Source organism: Asterias rubens, chromosome 17, assembly GCF_902459465.1.
Source record: "Asterias rubens chromosome 17, eAstRub1.3, whole genome shotgun sequence".
NCBI classification, from domain to species: Eukaryota; Metazoa; Echinodermata; class Asteroidea; order Forcipulatida; family Asteriidae; genus Asterias; species Asterias rubens.
Window position 1 is genome coordinate 863,934 of NC_047078.1, and position 17,934 is coordinate 881,867.

Here is a 17,934-nt window from a genome sequence, read left to right on the forward strand (position 1 = left end):
TAATCGAAGTCGGTTACCCGGTCACAGTCTCTATACTGAATTATGGTTTACCCCGTGGATCCTGTTTTCTCCAGGTTTGTTCGTTAAAGAGGCACTTTGCCTTTGGATGGGTGCTTCTGGTTATAAAAAGTGTATGTTATGGTGGCTGAAAAGATACTTTAACAAGTAATATCATATCCCTTGATCTACGTGGTTTTTATGTACAATTTCATGGCAGAAAACGGTCAAAGGGAGTGTATCTTTGGAAATTACTTCAAAAATAAAAAAATAATGACAATATAACTTAGGACCTTTTAGGCGTGCACTGCAACTGCTGATAATGTATGACAATCTGAGAAACAATTTCCCTTCTATGGAATGTAATTGTTTTAGAGTGAGAAGTCACTTCAAATATTCCTATGTGAGAAACGCTTACGTACGAAACGCTTACCGAATTGTGTATTTCCAATTAAGGGTTAATTAATATTCTTCCGCTCAAGATTTTCGGCAATATCTCAAAGAACTCAACTGCTTTTTGAAACGAAAGAAACGAAATCTTCACGGGTGAAAAAAAATGGAGCAGTTCAAAAACCAAAGACAAACTTTGTCTTTAAAGACACTGGACATTGGTAATATTGTCAAAGATAAGTCTTCTAACTTGGTGTATCTAAACATAATATGCATATTTAAAATAACAAATCTGTGAAAACTTCAGCTCAATTATATTGGTAGTCGAAGCTGCGAGATAATACTCAAAGAAAAAATACCCTTGTCACACGAAGTTGTGTGCTTTCATATTCTTGATTTCGAGACCTCAAATTATAAATCTGAGGTCTCGAAATCAATTCGTGGAAAACTACATCACTCCAGGGGAGCCGTTTCTCACAATGTTTTCTACTATCAACCTCTCCCCATCACTCGTTACCAAGTAAGGTTTTATGCTAACAATTATTTTGAGTAATTACCAATAGTGTCTACTGCCTTTAATCGTGTATTAAAATAAAGTGAGGGCAACATCATTTCCTTGTGAAAAAAACTCATGCAAGTCTGACAAGTAGAATAATTCACATCCGGGTACTTTGCATTTATTCATACTCACCTTTTTAAATACACCGGTTAGCGCGCCCTCATCGGCCGCAAGACGTCAGAGGGCCACTCTTTCCTTTGACGTCGGATACTTAACATCACATTATTTTCTCCATCTTCAATTCAGGTAATTTCCATTCTATTTTCCATCCATTCTCCCCTAGATTTCATATAAATTCTTCTTGTATAAATTATTCGTAGAGTTTAGCTTATTTTATGACATGTTCCTTTTTGACAAGAGAACGGTTTTCTAGAGTTAGTTTACTTAGTTTTGAGTCGGGAAAGAAAACTCCCGTAGTAGATATATTTCATTTTGATTTGAATTTCCTCAAGTCTCCTCTCTTATATTTTGTTTCTAGTTCTGCATTTCTAGAGATCTAAAGTAATGCCTACTTGTTTTATGATTTAATGATGTAAATATTGCTGATTTTGCGGAGTTATCATATCGTTTTGATACAGTTCCAAGACGGCGGACGCCATTAAACTTTTGGCGGGAACTTTAATTAGATCATTTAGTTTGCCTTTATTTATGCTTTTCTGATGGTCTTTATCCAAGTCCACGGATTATTTCATTGATTTGTTTATTCTAAAATACATAATTTCTAGGCTGGAAAACAGCAACACTCTTGCGTCTTTTAAGGATTTCCTAATTAATTGTAAATAGTATTTGTGACTTGTAAGTTTTATTCTTAATGTTCTATTTTAATTATGTTTATTTAATTAGACTCTTTCCTTCACCGTCGGGTCTTCAACAACGGCCGAAATACCTCTCCATTTACCTTTTTGAACGGCAAGTAAATCGGACATCAGCTATAATCGCCGTGACGTCTATAAACGATCGGAAATCTCACCATAGACTTCTTAGAACAATAAGGAAAACATTACAATAGGCAATCATCGTCGGTTTTTAACAACAATCAGTCGGAATGCCTCTCCATGGACGTCTTTGTGGAAACCTGAACAATCCTACTCAACTGTTTAAAGTTGAAAGGAAAGACACATGTTCCTTAACGGGTTAAACGCTGTGTTAAACAAAACAGGTGTGTTTTAAATAGATTGTATTTATAGATTCTTTGAAGTTGCATTTTTGTGTAATCCCCATTGAGTTTAGCGACTAAAGAATTTGTGATTTTGTCAGATCACTTGTTAGCAAAACACTGTCATTGTATAGATTTGCTTAAAGTTCACTCACCTTTGTATTTCTATTGAGTTTGCGTTCAATTGACAGCTTGCAGCTCCATTATAGTTTTGCTTTTCTAGCACTACGAGCATTTTGGTTGCGAGTCCAAAAAACGTACAAATTTCGGTGTGAAGCATCAAAGTTTGTCTTGAGCGCCAGAAAGTCAATTGCATGCTGCGTACGATTTTATGTAAGCCCTGGCTTGAGCTGCGGAAAAGTTTCCAAATGGCGCCACCACTTTTTCATTCGAAATAAAATAATATAGTATCTAATTTACCTGATTGATATATCCCTTTTTGTAAAAATGAGTGAAAAAGTGGTGGCGCCATACGGAAAGTTATCCTGAGCTGCATAAAATTTCGTGAGGATATATATGTGTTTTGTTTTGCATTCTTTTAATCACCTGCCTTTTTGAATTTCCATATCGTGTTCAATCCAGATGTGTTTTGATTTGTTATGCTATGGTTGATTTTTGACGCATTTTCAAAAATTGAATAGACAGTGTGAATTTCTATTGTTGTTTGTTATAACAAGTTTCCGGTAGATTTTTATACAAATTTCAGGTCAACTTTGTTCTAGTCATGGCAAGCGCTAGAGACAATCCTGCTGAAGAGTACGGGTTTGGGAGCGACCATCCTCCTACATTAACCCCACAACGCCCAATACCTCATCTCTCTCCGCAAAGAACACGTCGACACCCAACTTCGCTCCCAGAAGAGTTTTTGAGTGATCTGGTCGAACTCCGGAGACGTGTAAGCCAGAAATTCACCGACACACTTCGGCAGCAACCACAACAACATCCACATCAACACTCCGTCAGAAGTACTCCACAACGACAGTCTTCTTCATTCATGGAACTACCAAGTACGCCGAACCTAGTAAATGAACCATCACCTGTACAAACCAGCGACCCATCACGTGTCAACGAGTCTCCTTCAAACCCCGTCAGCAGCAGTGGAGCAATGCCAAGACGATATTCTACTTCCTTCACAAACTTGCCAAGAACAAGACACAATCCTCCTAGCTCTTCTTCTCAACAACCCAGACGTCTCTCATCATCTACTTCAAACCAACAAGCTCAACATCTCCAGTTGATGCCTTCCCATCAGGTGAAAAGTATCCTTACCTTCACTGGAAGTGAAAAGAATATTTCAGTTGACGATTGGGTACAGAAAAGCCAGAAAACTCATCCTGAACCTACCCAAAGAGCTCCAGAATCCGACAGATGCGTTTGCTGAGCTCAAAGCTCAGTTTGGCGACCTATTGTCCGGAGGAGACCCTTTAGCAGAGTTCTACGAGAGAGTCCGCCGCCCAAACGAGTCAGCAAGCATCTATGCTGTTGAACTGGAAGCAACCCTACGACTCACAGAGGAGCGCATGTACAGACAAATTTCCACGCCAGACCGAAACCGAATGCTAACACAGCAGTTCATGATAGGAGTGAAAGACGACAAGATACGACAGAGACTCGCCCCAATGAAACCTCGGGACATGGCATTTCGTGAGATGCAAGCAGAACTCCGACTCATAGAACGGGAAAACAGACTGGACTCTGCTCTAACTAACAGACCATCAAGAACACAAGCACAACCACAAACATCGACATCACCCATCCAATCAGCCTCTCCTTCAGAACAGAAGCCTCTCCTTCGTGAACAGATAGCTCGACCACATTCTGCTATCAGCCAGAAACCAGAGTATAACCCAGACCTGATGCAAGATGTCATACTTCAAATGCAGCATCTGACCCAACAAGTGGACAACTTCACGCGACAACGTAGGACTGTTCAACCCACAGTACCGCCAAACCTCCAGAACCAGAACAGAGTTTTTATGTGCTACAAGTGCGGCAACGAAGGCCACATCGCAAGAGGATGTCGTAGCCTCCCTTTAAACGACCAGGGCCAGCGGTCACAGGGCACACCGCCAGAGCCCCGCAACCACTTAACCCTTCTACATCTGTAAAACCGCAACTAGCCAAATTCAAGCCAGATAACCAGAAGCTGATTGGACCACACAATGAAGAGACAATCAAGATACATGGAACAAAGTGCAGAGCTCTCATCGACTCAGGTTCACAGATCAATTCCATCACATCCGACTTATGGAAGTCCCACCCGAGCCTTAGAAACCTAGAACTGACAACAGCTGACGTAATCATAGAAGGACCAAGTGGATCGGCAGTTCCGTACCTGGGTGTAATTTCTATCACCTTAGAAGCTATGGGGTTCATCTACCAAGACGTACCTGCATTTGTTGTGCCTACCGATCCCTACAGAGCACAGGTTCCACTCCTTATAGGTACTAACGTGATACGAGCATCCAAGAAAGATCAACAACATGAAAGAGGTCAATCCTTCATGGAACTTGTACAGGAAGAGAGTAAAGCCTGGCACACAGCCTACGTCAATTTATCTTCTTCAAACCAGGACAGCCAAAGCGGAAAGATGGGATATGCTATGTATACTGGATGCCACTCCCGATGCATCCCCGCTGGAGAAGAAGTTGATGTCATGTGCCAAGCTCCACCAAATCCAGCAGGCGGCTCTTACACTGCTATCATCGAAGGTGCCCAAAACAACCGCGCATCTTGTCTGAGAATCGGCTGCACTGTAACTGACATCGGTCCTGACCGTCAACTCCCGGTCAGGGTACACAACATCTTTTCCAAACCAGTCTCCATCAGAAAAAACTGCAAACTGGCACAAGTTTCGTATGTCCTCGCTGTTGAAGATACGACACCAACTCTTCATCCAACTACCACTCCTCTCCTTCATGGCGGGCCGGCTGGTAGAGTGAACTCCATCTCATCCATTAATTTGGATGACCTGATTCCATCACTCGACTTAGCCAGTTCTGCCTTGCAAGATGACATGAACAAGAAGAAGCTCGCTGATCTCCTTCATAAACATAACAGCATCTTCTCCAAAGACTCTCTAGATTTTGGCTGTACATCTACTGTGAAGCACTGCATACCACTCGTCGGCAATAGACCAATCAAACTTCCGTACAGACGCATACCACCGAGCCAGTACCAAGCTGTCAGGGAGCACTTGAAAGGCATGGAACAGGCCGAAGTCATTCGACGAAGCAGCAGCCCGTACGCCTCACCATTGGTCATTGCGCACAAGAAAGACGGTTCTCTCAGGATCTGCATCGATTACAGGAAGCTCAACAGCAAGACCATTCCTGACGCCTACCCACTTCCAAGGATAGAAGAAGCCCTCGACGCTCTTGGAAACGCCTCTATCTTCACAACCCTTGACTTAACGTCAGGCTACTGGCAAGTAGAAATGGACGAAAAGGACAAAGCAAAGACCGCGTGTACCACTCCGATGGGTCTCTACGAATGCAACCGCATGCCATTCGGTCTCCAGAACGCTCCTGCTACTTTCCAGCGCCTAATGACGATGTGCCTCGGTGAGCTGAATTACTCAACTTGTTTGCTCTACCTCGACGACATCATCGTCTTTTCATCCACATTTGACGAGCATATTGAGCGCTTGGATCAGGTCTTCACGTGTCTCCTTCAACATGGACTGAACCTCAAGCCTCCAAAGTGCCACTTACTCCAGTCAGAAGTCAAGTATCTGGGACACATCGTCTCTTCGAAAGGTGTGTCCACTGACCCTGAAAAGATCGAACATGTACGGGAATGGCCAACTCCAACCACTCACAAAGAACTGCAAAGCTTCCTAGGGTTCACTGGGTACTACCGTCGCTACGTGAACAGCTATGCGAAGATAGTTGCACCACTGTACAAGCTCACGGCAGGCAACCCGACACGACGAAAAGGAAAGCGGGCACCTACCAAACCACCCCCTTATATCTGGACAAAAGAGACACAAACATCGTTTGACCAGCTGAAACAAGTGATGATTTCAGCCCCCATCCTCGGTTACGCTGACTACAAGAAGCATCTTCTTCTTCAAACCGATGCTTCTGGTGTTGGGCTCAGATCCAAGATGGACAAGAACGCGTCATAGCCTACGCCAGCAGAGGTTTAAATCCAGCAGAGTCGAGATATCCAGCACACAAGCTAGAATTCCTGGCAATGAAATGGGCAGTAACGGATATGTTTAGAGACTATACCTTCTCGGCAGTACTTTCACTTTGTACACAGACAACAATCCATTACTCTACGTCACCACCACAGCTAAGTTGGACGCAACAGGCCAACGGTGGGTTGCTGCCCTTTCTCAGTTCTCCTTCACTGTGAAGTATAAACCTGGTAAGAACAACGCAGTCGCAGATGCTCTCTCCAGAAAACAACACCCAGTCCCAGACTCTACGTCAGTCTCCTTCACAACACAACCTGCTGATGATGTCCCAAAACCCCTCTCCTTCACAACAGAGATTCCAACCGATGTGGTCAATGCCATAATTATGTACTGGTCACCCTAATACAGGCCAACTCTTCATAGAGCCCGCAAACTGTCAAGTCACAACCAGAGGACAGGCAAAGCTTCTCAATCCCAAACAAGTAACCAGTGAGACAGACGAAATGCCAAGGTTAACTACCAATCAAATTGCCCTTGCACAACGTGATGATCCAGATATATCACGAGTTCTATTCTTCCTCGAACACGGTCAGAAACCAAATCAACAACAGCGAAGCAGAGAGACAACTGAATGTAAGATCTACTTCAGACAGTGGGACAAGCTAAGACTTAAAGAAAACATCCTCTACAGAGTTCGTAAGACAACTGACGACACACTCTCACACCAACTTCTCCTTCCTAAGTGTTACCGAGCAACAGCCATGTCCGGTCTACACGATGACATTGGCCATCTGGGTTTTGAACGAACGCTATAGATATTATCCGTAACATGTTCTTCTGGCCCAGAATGGCTAAAGATGTCAAAGACTGGTGTGTGAAGTGTAAACGTTGTTGTCTTCGAAAAACATCTCCTTCAAAAGTCAAAGCTCCACTCGTCTCTATCTTCAGTACAGAACCCCTTGAGCTCATCTGCATTGATTACCTCAAACTTGAACGGAGCAAAGGTGGTTTCGAAAACGTACTTGTCATCACAGACCACTTTACCAAGTACGCTCAGGCACTTGCGTCACGAGACCAGAAAGCGGAAACAGTAGCAAAAATACTTTGGAAGAACTTCATCTTACATTATGGCTTCCCTACTCGCATTCACTCCGACCAAGGCCGAAATTTCGAAAGCCAGCTTATCCAAGAACTGTGTAAGGTCTCTGGTATAAAAAAGAGCAGAACAACACCATACCACCCTCAAGGAAACGGCGTTACTGAGAGATTCAACTCTACTCTCCTTAACATGTTGGGCACACTGAAAGAGGAACAAAAGAGAGATTGGAAGAAGTATGTGGGCGTCATGACGCATGCGTACAACGCGACGCGTCACGACACCACGGGGTACGCACCATTCTTCTTGATGTTCGGACGCCATCCCAACTTGCCGATAGACCTATTGTTTGGTTGCCACTCACCAACTGATGAAGTGCCAGAGTATGACGAGTACGTGGAACAGTTCAGAGAAAGATTACTGTTTTCATATGACCAAGCCAACAAAACTTTACATCACGCAAAAGCCAAACAAAAACGCATCTATGACAAGAAAACCCAAGAAGCCCCACTCCGAGCAGGCGATCGAGTCCTTGTGCAAGTGAAACACTTCGAAGGAACACACAAATTAGCAGACCGATGGGAATCTAACCCCTACACGGTCGTCACCAAACACGAAAACATTCCTGTCTACAAGGTACGCTCACTAGGGGATGGAAAGGAGAGAACAGTACACAGAAACCTTCTCACCCCGTGTATGTTCTTCCCCATGTCTTCTTCAGAAAACTCTCCTTCAGAAAACTCTTCTTCAGCCACGTCTCCTTCATCAGACACGTACGAAGAGAAACTGGAGAGAGGGAGGCAGTTGTTGGCAGTATGGAAGAGTCGCCAGATGACTAGAACAAAGTAGACAATTTTCCCGAAATTTTAACTTGTATATTTCCCCCGAGTGCTTAACTAGTTTTGTGTGTATTTCTAATTTCAGCCATAGTTCACCAGATAGTCATTTTTACCCGTTAGTTTACATCAGATGACTATTGGTAATGATGGTATAGATTGATTTTGCATTGTTTTATGTTCACCATGAACAAAGGTAACATTGATGCTCTCTAAAGTAAAATGAGCATGTAGTGAGTAAGGTTTACTTTGCCTACTTTTCCCCCATTTGATGTGTATAAATATCAAATTAATGTATTTGCAAGGTTTAGCAGAGTAACTAGACTATTGCGATTGTATACATTTTTTTGTCAATGTGCATAATTAGTTTGTGTGCAGCTGTAAGTAAACACTATGTCGAGGACGACATTTTTTTTTAAAGCAGGGGAGGATGTGACAAGTAGAATAATTCACATCCGGGTACTTTGCATTTATTCATACTCACCTTTTTAAATACACCGGTTAGCGCGCCCTCATCGGCCGCAAGACGTCAGAGGGCCACTCTTTCCTTTGACGTCGGAGACTTAACATTATTTTCTCCATCTTCAATTCAGGTAATAACCATTCTATTTTCCATCCATTCTCCCCTAGATTTCATAAAAATTCCTCTTGTATAAATTATTCGTAGAGTTTAGCTTATTTTATGACATGTTTCTTTTTGACAAGAGAACGGTTTTCTAGAGTTAGTTTACTTAGTTTTGAGTCGGGAAAGAAAACTCCCGTAGTAGATATATTTCTTTTTGATTTGAATTTCCTCAAGTCTCCTCTCTTATATTTTGTTTCTAGTTCTGCATTTCTAGAGATCTAAAGTAATGCCTTACTTGTTTTATGATTTAATGATGTAAATAATATTGCTGATTTTGCGGAGTTATCTTCTCATTTTGATACAATTCCAAGACGGCGGACGCCATTAAACTTTTGGCGGGAACTGTAATTAGATCATTTAGTTTGCCTTTATTTATGCTTTTCTGTTTGTCATCCATGTCCAATCTTTGGCAAATCGTTTATTATAGATGATCTTTATCCAAGTCCACGGATTATTTCATTGATTTGTTTATTCTAAAATACATAATTTCTAGGCTGGAAAACAGCAACACTCTCGCGTCTTTTAAGGATTTCCTAATTAATTGTAAATAGTATTTGTGACTTGTAAGTTTTATTCTTAATGTTCTATTTAAATTATGTTTATTTAATTAGACTCTTTCCTTTGACGTCGGAGACTTAACATCACATTATTTTCTCCGTCTTCAATTCAGATATAAATAAAAGTCTGGAACAGCGACGATTGTGTCCCGCAGGATCATTTATTTAAGCCTGTCACACAAGAAAACCCAAACGGAAACAAAATATTGCAACTGTCTTAAAAAAATCTCTTGGCGGATGTGACCCAATACATTGTTTCGTTTAGTTATCTACTGGCACCCTTATTGTTTTACTGATATGCAATTCAAGGAAAGTACAGCAACCCAAACAGAGATAACTCAGTCAGCTTACTGCTGAACTTATTAAGTGTGCATTAATGTTCTGCTTGGATTGAACATTATTTTGTTGTTTTTTAAAACATTACGGACAAAAATTGTGTATGCACTTATAACAGCAGATATGGGCTACATAAATATGTGACGCGTAAAACAGCTTGTGTTTGTTTCGCCCACCATTAACCTTTGTGGAACAATGATACCGTGATCTTTACAAAGTGCATCCGAGTAGCTAGATGAAGACACTTTGCAATATCATTATCATCAGGCATAAAATACTGCAAAACCAGGGTGTTAAAGGGAAGGTACACGTTCGGTAGTTAACAAATATTAACTTTGAAACTGAATTGGTAACGAGCATTGGAGAGCTGTTGATAGTATAAAACATTGTGGGAAACGACTCCCTCGGAAGTAACGTAGTTTTTGAGAAAGAGGTAATTTCTCACTAAAATAATAAAAGACTTCTATTCTAGCTAGCTTTTCCATTTGAATGTTTTCTATCTCAACTGTTACAACCAGTTTAAAACAAGATTGCTTTAAACCTGTTCGCATATTATTTTATAAGCAAGCTGGGGATCGCGTATCAGTGGAACTAGTGCAACGTATTCGGCTATCATAATAAACCCAATAATATTCACAAGGTGTGGCAGACAAAGAATGAGAATCTTAATATGAATGTTCACCGTGTGTATGGGCATAAATATATAGAGGTTATTCGATATGTTATCAATTTTAAAATGCATCCTAATGTTTTGTGAAAGTTGTTGCCCAATGTTTTTAAAGATGTTGCTGTTTTTAAAGGCGGTATAAAAAAGTTGGCGTTGTTGTAGTTATTGCTAATGTTGTTGTCTTTAAAGTTGTTGCTGTCATTATACATGTATGTGTTGTCGTCGTCGTTGTTGTTGACGTCGTCATCGTCGTCGTCGTTGTTGTTGTTGTTGTTGATGATGTCGTTGTCTTGCTGTTGTCAGTGTTGTTGTCATACCGTCAATGTATAACGGTAGTTGTTGTTATTGTTGTTGGAGGTATAGCTGTTGTTGTTTTATTGTGGTCAACATGACCCCACACCATTCACCATACCAGCACGTAATTATCTACCTTCAAGACTTTAGTGCCACAAGCCGGAAACGTCTTCTAGTTGCCCAAATCACGTCCCGAGATTGTAGGGGATTCAAATTACGAGGTCAAGAAAACCTCATTGTCAAGACAGTGGAATTCTCAGCGGGGCAATGGAACAGATATTCTCCTTCTGATAAACTAGGTATTCGCCTCGTCGTCTGTCTCACTCGGCCGGTCCTTATTCGGAGAGCAGTCGGTAGAGTTTGTCTATTATTCAGTTCCATTCTCGGAACGCGGTCACAGTTGGTTCATTAACTACTTATAGGGAAAACAGCCTATCTAGAATAACGCAATTTTTCATCAGAGGCTATTTACCAATAAAACGACCAGGTGTCATTTTTTGTTCTGAACATCAAAATTCCGACTGTCGTTTAGTGCTTTTTAAAAGCAGTCGATTAGAAAAGAAAAATCAGGAACATTTTTTAGCATGTCAATTCTAAAAAGCATTATGAAAAAATGCCGTCCGTTTGGGGATCATTACTGTGATGCCTCAATCCATTACTGGAGGTCTTTATTCCTGGTCATTAGTGACGGTGTCTGACCTGGTCAATTATAATACGTGAAAAGAAAATTACAACTCTCCAGAATACATCTTTGGTGTTTGACAGTTTCCGGTTTGTAATTAACACAGGGCTAATGACACGGTGTTCTACGCGTTAAAATGGTTTGACACACAAGAGTGTGTCACAATAATGTTTAAAGATTCTGGACACCTATGGTAATAGTCAAAGGCAAGCTGTGAAAATTTGAACTCAGTTGGTCGCCGAAGTTGAGAGAGAAAAATTAAAGAAAAAATTCCATCGTTGCGAAAAAAAATTGTACCTTTGTTTTTAAATCAGCACCCCAAACGTTGACAAAGTTAGCCAATAAAATCCATTTTGGCACAAAAATCCAGCTGGAATACATAATAAAACGCTTCAGCTGAATATTTTATTATTTGAGCGAGAAACTGTCATTCCTCATAAACTACGTCACTTAAGAGGGAGCCGTTTCTCACAATGTTTTATACTATCTTGAAAACAGCTCTCCATTGCTCGTTATCAATTAAGTTTTTATGCTGACAACAATTTTGAGTAGTTACCAATAGTGTCCAGTGCCTTCATGATGCAAAGTCAAATCGTACATGGGGCTTGGAAAAGGGGGCCTAGCTTGAGATCCCAAACCTAAAATCATGTTTCTAAAAAAATCCTGTATTTCTGATCCAGTCCGTCTCGTCTTCCTGTCCGTAGAGATAGATAAACCCCAAGACGCCATGGGAGACTCCTTCCAGAACTTCTTGAAGCAGCTCGGTGAGAATATCTCAGAGGAGGAGTTGACTGCCCTAGCGGCTGCCTGTCAAGACGTCATACCTAACGAGGAGAGGGAACGTATACATAAACAGAGGGAGTTGTTCGACTACATGGAGAAAATCGGCAAGCTCGGTTGTGGTAAGGATTTTATACCCTTGTCGCGCCATCAAGCGACCTGTCTGAAAAAGTAACGCAAGGGCATTTTACCATAGACTGGTCCCCTGTCTTTAACACAGGGATAAAGACAGGTGCTGGTTTAACAGAGCCAGTGATTTCATTGGATACAACGAGTTCATTGGATAAAACTTGAAGTGACGTAAGCTCCATAGTTTTTATTTGTCATAAGTGACGTTTGGCAGCTGCACTTTCGATGGTCTGCATGATCTGGCTTCATGATGCAGCAGCGTGCATATGTTTGTATAAAAAACTTGTACAAACTGTTAGAACTCCATGCTTGTACACGGATTAAATGCGATCAGTTGAAAGGTAAATGGACGGGGACTGATAAAGGCTCGAGGTAAATTTCTGGCGCAATTTTTACGCACCTCAGGAAGTGTGACGTCAGAACCGTTTACCTTAAAAGTTCTTGTTGTTTTTTTTGTGTTGTTTTTTTTTGTTTTTTATTATTATTTTTTATACAGATAACTTATCCTACCTTGAGCACGCCTTGGAGAAGATCTGCCGGCCGGACCTAGTGACGCAAATCTTGGAATATAAACAGTCTCTACCAACCAAAGATGACCAAAATAAAGAAATATCCGGCCCTGCCAGGAAGTACAAAGGTAGGTTTGACTATAGATTTAAAAAGGCTTGCGTTTTCAGGGAAGTTTAGTGCACGCTTCCGCGTGAACGTGAACGTCAGAAAATTGTAAACTCGTAAAATTTCTCGTTTTAGCATATACGTGAAATTACTATTTTCACGTCATGTGTACATACGTGCGCGCAGACGTCATACGTGAGCATGCAATAAGCCCAAAAGGGTGACGTCATCTAGAAACCGCAACACGGTTTTTCGACTGTCACGTTTTCATGTATTTGCTCGCGGAATGTGCAGCTATTAACCTCCACAATAACTGTGACGCATGCAATCAGTGACAAATGATCTTCAATCAGTGTCGATAATCATAGCTCTATGGTTCGTCTTCATCTGCAAATCATTTTAGGTTGCACATCGCGCTTGCACACACTGCATCTCCAAGTTGCCTACACAAGCCCGCAATTAGAAAAGGCATTCATATTTTGTATTTACAATTTTTCTTGAGAATCGTAAGATATTGTTTGAATAAAAAAAAATATTAAACAAAAAATGCCTGAAAAAAATGCATCGTGTATGCCGTTAGTGCAACTGTGCCCTTTCGTCCAGGAGTCCGAATACCTGACGTCACACTTTGAGGTGCTTAACGTCAGATACCGGCCCTTCTGCTGGTTCCTGTCATGCTGTACATTTTTCATGCACAATACTCTATGTACACATACTAATTCTATGCATTCGAAATAAAGTCTTGTAGGTAAACGTCATATTTTTGTGTCTTGTCCAGCCAACGAAACCAATAGGTTTGCAAGGCCAGTGCCGAAAAGGGGCAGGGGACCAGTCTGTGCCCGTTAGTTAACACCCACGATTCACCGTGTGTTGTTTTTTTGCTTTTCTTGCAGCTATGAATAACGAGGCAGGTCAAGTTCCTGAAGACATCATATCGGGGTTAACCAAACTGGAGCTAGCTCCGCCTCCAACACATAAAAAGAAGGATGCAAGATGATGTGATGAAACAGCGCCCTCATGCGTCGTGAAGTTTGGATTGAACTTATTGTCAACATTATTTAAATCTGTTTAAGAAAAATTAATGGTGTTTCTCTAGAGTGCTGTTAACTGGTTCCGGAAATTCAGATAGAGAAACAAAGACCAAGAAGAACACCAAAGCGGTTTGGGTTGGAAAAAGGGCGTAGTTTTTAGATGAAAATATTATATTATGTTCAAAATTGTTAATGAAGCTGCATTCTTTGTCTTATAGACGTAGCTATAAAACGTCGTTAACTTAAATAACAATTGAAACCCACTGGGAAAACTTTTATGTGGGCAGACGTTTCTGCACAGCACAGTGTCTGTTTTATTAACACTGTTCACAAGGAAACCAAAGCCACGCTTACCTATCAGCGGTTAATGATGAATGAAGTAGCATTGCAAGCCAATATTCTTATTTTAACAAAAATCATCCAAACTCGAGGACCAATCTTATTAACATACACACGCCTTGTAAATGATACAATTTTAAATTGTTTATCAAACTATAGTCTCTTGATGCAACACGTTATTTTGATCTTTTGTGGGTTCTGGATTTTGCTTGTCCTGATTAGAAGAGAACTAGGCTACGCAGGAAAGGTGTTCATTAGTGTTAGTCAAAAATAATTGAGTGATCGGTAAACTTATAACATTGTGACGTATTTCACCGAGTGCCTGGCTGATTGTGTACGAATTAGCGGCTACAGCTCTGGCTACGGCTCATAGATCCTTGTCATCTTGCGTTGGATGCTTTGAATAGTACCCTAAGCCAAAGTCGAAGGACCGTTACCCATACCGTAGCCACTAAATATGGATACGTCCACAAGTCAGCCCAGTCTCTGACGCTGATGGGCTTAGCTTGCATTATTCACCGGGCGACAAGATGATTGCGTGGGCGTATGAAGTGTTTATTGGTGGAATTTTAAACGCAAGAAAGTTCTAAGAGCTAGAAAATTCATATTGAATTGTTATTGTAAAATTTAAAATGATTAAAAATTTCCATACATTTATTGTTATTGTGGTGTAGGGTCGACTGCATGAAAATGAAGTCGGGCTCATTATGCCAAACTTAACTTTTGTTCATAGTAAGCTATCTTTAAAAACAATGCACAATCTTGTATAGTTCGTATATGAAGTAAATCCACTGTAATGTTATGTAACCTATCAAGTTGTAAAACTGAGGAAATATAATTAGCTGTTGCAAACTGCTTACCAAACAAAAGGACCTATGGCACGGTAAAAATGCAAAAAAAATAGTTAATGGCCTGACGTTCGACCCTAGCAGAGTCTTTCCTCGGGTTGACAGCTGAAAAAATAATAATATGAAAGTTGTAAAACTAGAAACCAGACCGAACTCTACAAAGGCATTTTTCGTGTCTGATTGTTTCAAGTGTAAAACGACACATTATCTGTTACCCATGTAAGATTTCGCCCATAAAGTTTCCCAGGTTTTGTGAGAACATGTCATAATGTTCTCCTAAAGACGAGCAGAGTATACAGTTCGAACGTTGAGACCCAACCGGCTCTTTTCAGAGCCAACACTCACTCATCAGAGATTTACACATGGTTGTACCCGCAAGTTTACTATTTTATGTATAGTTCCTTCTTAAAGGCAGTGGACACTATTGGTAATTACTCAAAATAATTATTAGCGTAAAAACCTTACTTGGTAACGAGTAACGGGGAGAGGTTGATGGTATACAACATTGTGAGAAATGGCTCCCTCTGAAGTGCCAAAGTTTTCGAGAAGTAATTTTCCACGAATTGATTTCGAGACCTCAAGTTTTGAACTTGAGGTCTCGAAATCAACCATCTAAACGCACACAACTTTGTGTGACAAGGGTATTTTTTCTTTCATTATTATCTCGCAAGTTCGATGACCGATTGAGCTCAAATTTTCACAGGTTTGTTATTTTATGCATAATAATGAGATACCAATAGTGTCCACTGTCTGTTGCAATTTTTGGTTCTTATGCAAGTTCGCCCCAATCAAGAAGCCACTTAAGGCATTCCTCAATAATCTGAAGGGTCTACAAGAAGAACGATAAAACTTGAAGGGGAGGTGGCGTCGGTGTGTTGTCCCTCATCATGAGCTGAAGGAAGTTGACTGGGGGGGGGGTGGTATCAGACGAAAGTTCCTGGAAGACACGGACAATACGTCCGGTAACAGAATCTTCTGCCATACCATTCCCCGGAGAATCTTTCCCCTTATGGGAAATTAACATGGGCTGAATGAATGGTAATTCACAAGAGGGCGTTATCACAGTTCGCCGGGGGCTAAAAACCTGGTACAACTATAGTTATGACAAAATAATAAAGTATGAAATAAAAACGCATCACTTGAAATCTTTGAATGTCGTTTGTATTTTTGAATATCATCCTGGGCCCAACTTCATAGAGCTGCTAAGCACCAACATTTTCTTAGCATGACATTTCCAGTGATATAAACAGGATAACCACCCAAATTTCTATTTGTTGCATATTGCTTGTTACTGGTATTCAGCGTTTGTTTGCTTATCCTGAAAATCATGTGGAAATTTGGTTGGTAATCCTATTTTTACCAAGGAAGAAATGTCACGATGCTTAGCGAATTTTGGTGCTTGCATGGCAGCTCTATGAAATTGGGTCCCGTTCTCAAGGGTAGCTAGGCCTATGTCCCTTTTTGAAACCATGGATTGGGCTTTGGGGATTTGTATTAATTGGGTCCATCGGTTCCCCTGTCATTTTTGCTAGGGTGACAACTTTTCTTTAAACATGGAAAGTGAAACATGACAACCAAATCCTGGGACGCGATGTCAGGTTTGGTTTATCCAAAATCAAGTCATCCGTTATTTTTGCATAGCGCCACCACTCGGCAAGATCAAACTCATGAATTATTCAACAGGGTCACGTGAACCACAGCGTTTTCTCGTTGTTGCGTATGCGAGATATGCATAATGGTGAATTAACAAAGGAGGAATGGCCCAGCGTTTGTACACAACGAAACGTATGGAAAAAAAGAACGGAACAGAAAAGCACGCTCATTTACATGTAGTATTAATTCTCGGGACTGTTCGGAACTCACACTTTGCACCTTCCAACTCAGCCAAAACAGCTCTTTTTCGCTCCGTAAACTCAGCTGAAACCAGGTAAATGCTTCCAGTTTGCCTTTCGTCCTTCTAGCCGGTCCGTAGACGAGTTTCAAAGGTAAGAAATTTAGTGTTATTTTTCTCTCATTATTTTTCGGAAGGAGTCGGGATTTGCCCTGGACGGCTCCATGCGGAAAAGGGCAGCACCGATGTAGTGGTTTTAATATTCAAAATGGGGGGAAACGATTACCAAACAGCGAGAAGAAAAGCCGAGGTATGAATCGTTTTACATATTCATATTTTATAATTTAGCATAAATCATAATATTGTGACAGATATTGTCATCATGAAGTTTGAGATTAGGATCTTCTTCATGCGTGAACATCGAGAGTGGAGAAGTTTTCGGTCAAGTTTGGTGATTTCTTTGGGCGAAAAGATGAAGACAGATATGAAAAAATGAACTCGTTGTTGACGACGTGTTGTTGTGATACGGGTTTTAAAATTATTTTTTTGCGGCCTCAACATTTCCGCGCTTTGACATTGTTCACTTCGGGCTTGGCAATTAATTATATGAATATTATGTTATTTTGTTCGTAAACATAATTTGTTCGTAAACTATATATTAGTTAATCCACTCTTGAGTGTTCACCAAAAGTCTAGACAAAAATCGTGAAAAATTGATGGCGACGTGCGGAAAATTATCCCAAAACAAATTCTCATCACCAACACTGCTGTCCACCACTTTTCATTCATCGATCATTACTCTAAAAATATCCAAAAGTCGAATTTGTGAAGACGTTTTGGGTCGTAAAGTAAAGGAGTGAACACATTAATTGTGTTAAAAACAATAAATTAATTAACAATGTCATAATTTAATGTCATGAAATGAAATTGGGAACTTAAACCAGTAGCCTTGGCTGATGGAGGTATCTTTCAAACCAGAAATGGAGGCCAATAATTTGGGATTGTTGTTTAATTTTCTCAGT

The 17,934-nt window shown here is 40.7% G+C and overlaps 2 protein-coding genes across 11 annotated transcripts in view; both read left to right on the forward strand.

Moving 5' to 3' along the window:
* The window catches only part of LOC117301433 (astrocytic phosphoprotein PEA-15-like), a 28,042-nt gene extending 12,903 nt beyond the window's left edge, over window positions 1–15,139 (forward strand). For 3 of the 4 annotated variants that reach the window (XM_033785420.1, XM_033785419.1, XM_033785421.1), the window contains exons 3-5: window positions 12,044–12,241; window positions 12,745–12,885; window positions 13,757–15,139. In XM_033785420.1, the coding sequence (XP_033641311.1) occupies window positions 12,067–12,241; window positions 12,745–12,885; window positions 13,757–13,860 (420 nt within the window). In that variant the 5' untranslated portion in view covers window positions 12,044–12,066 and the 3' untranslated portion in view covers window positions 13,861–15,139. Of the gene's footprint in view, window positions 1–12,019; window positions 12,242–12,744; window positions 12,886–13,756 lie in introns of all 4 variants that reach the window. The other variant, XM_033785422.1, reaches the window with a different exon arrangement.
* A 1,709-nt stretch (window positions 15,140–16,848) lies between these two features.
* Window positions 16,849–17,934, forward strand: part of LOC117301457 (POU domain, class 2, transcription factor 3-like) — a 32,075-nt gene continuing 30,989 nt past the window's right edge. For 5 of the 7 annotated variants that reach the window (XM_033785452.1, XM_033785451.1, XM_033785456.1 and 2 more), the window contains exon 1: window positions 16,849–17,066. The gene's annotated coding sequence lies outside the window, so the exon portion shown is untranslated. Of the gene's footprint in view, window positions 17,067–17,158; window positions 17,223–17,934 lie in introns of those variants that run through there. The other 2 variants (XM_033785453.1, XM_033785454.1) reach the window with 2 other exon arrangements.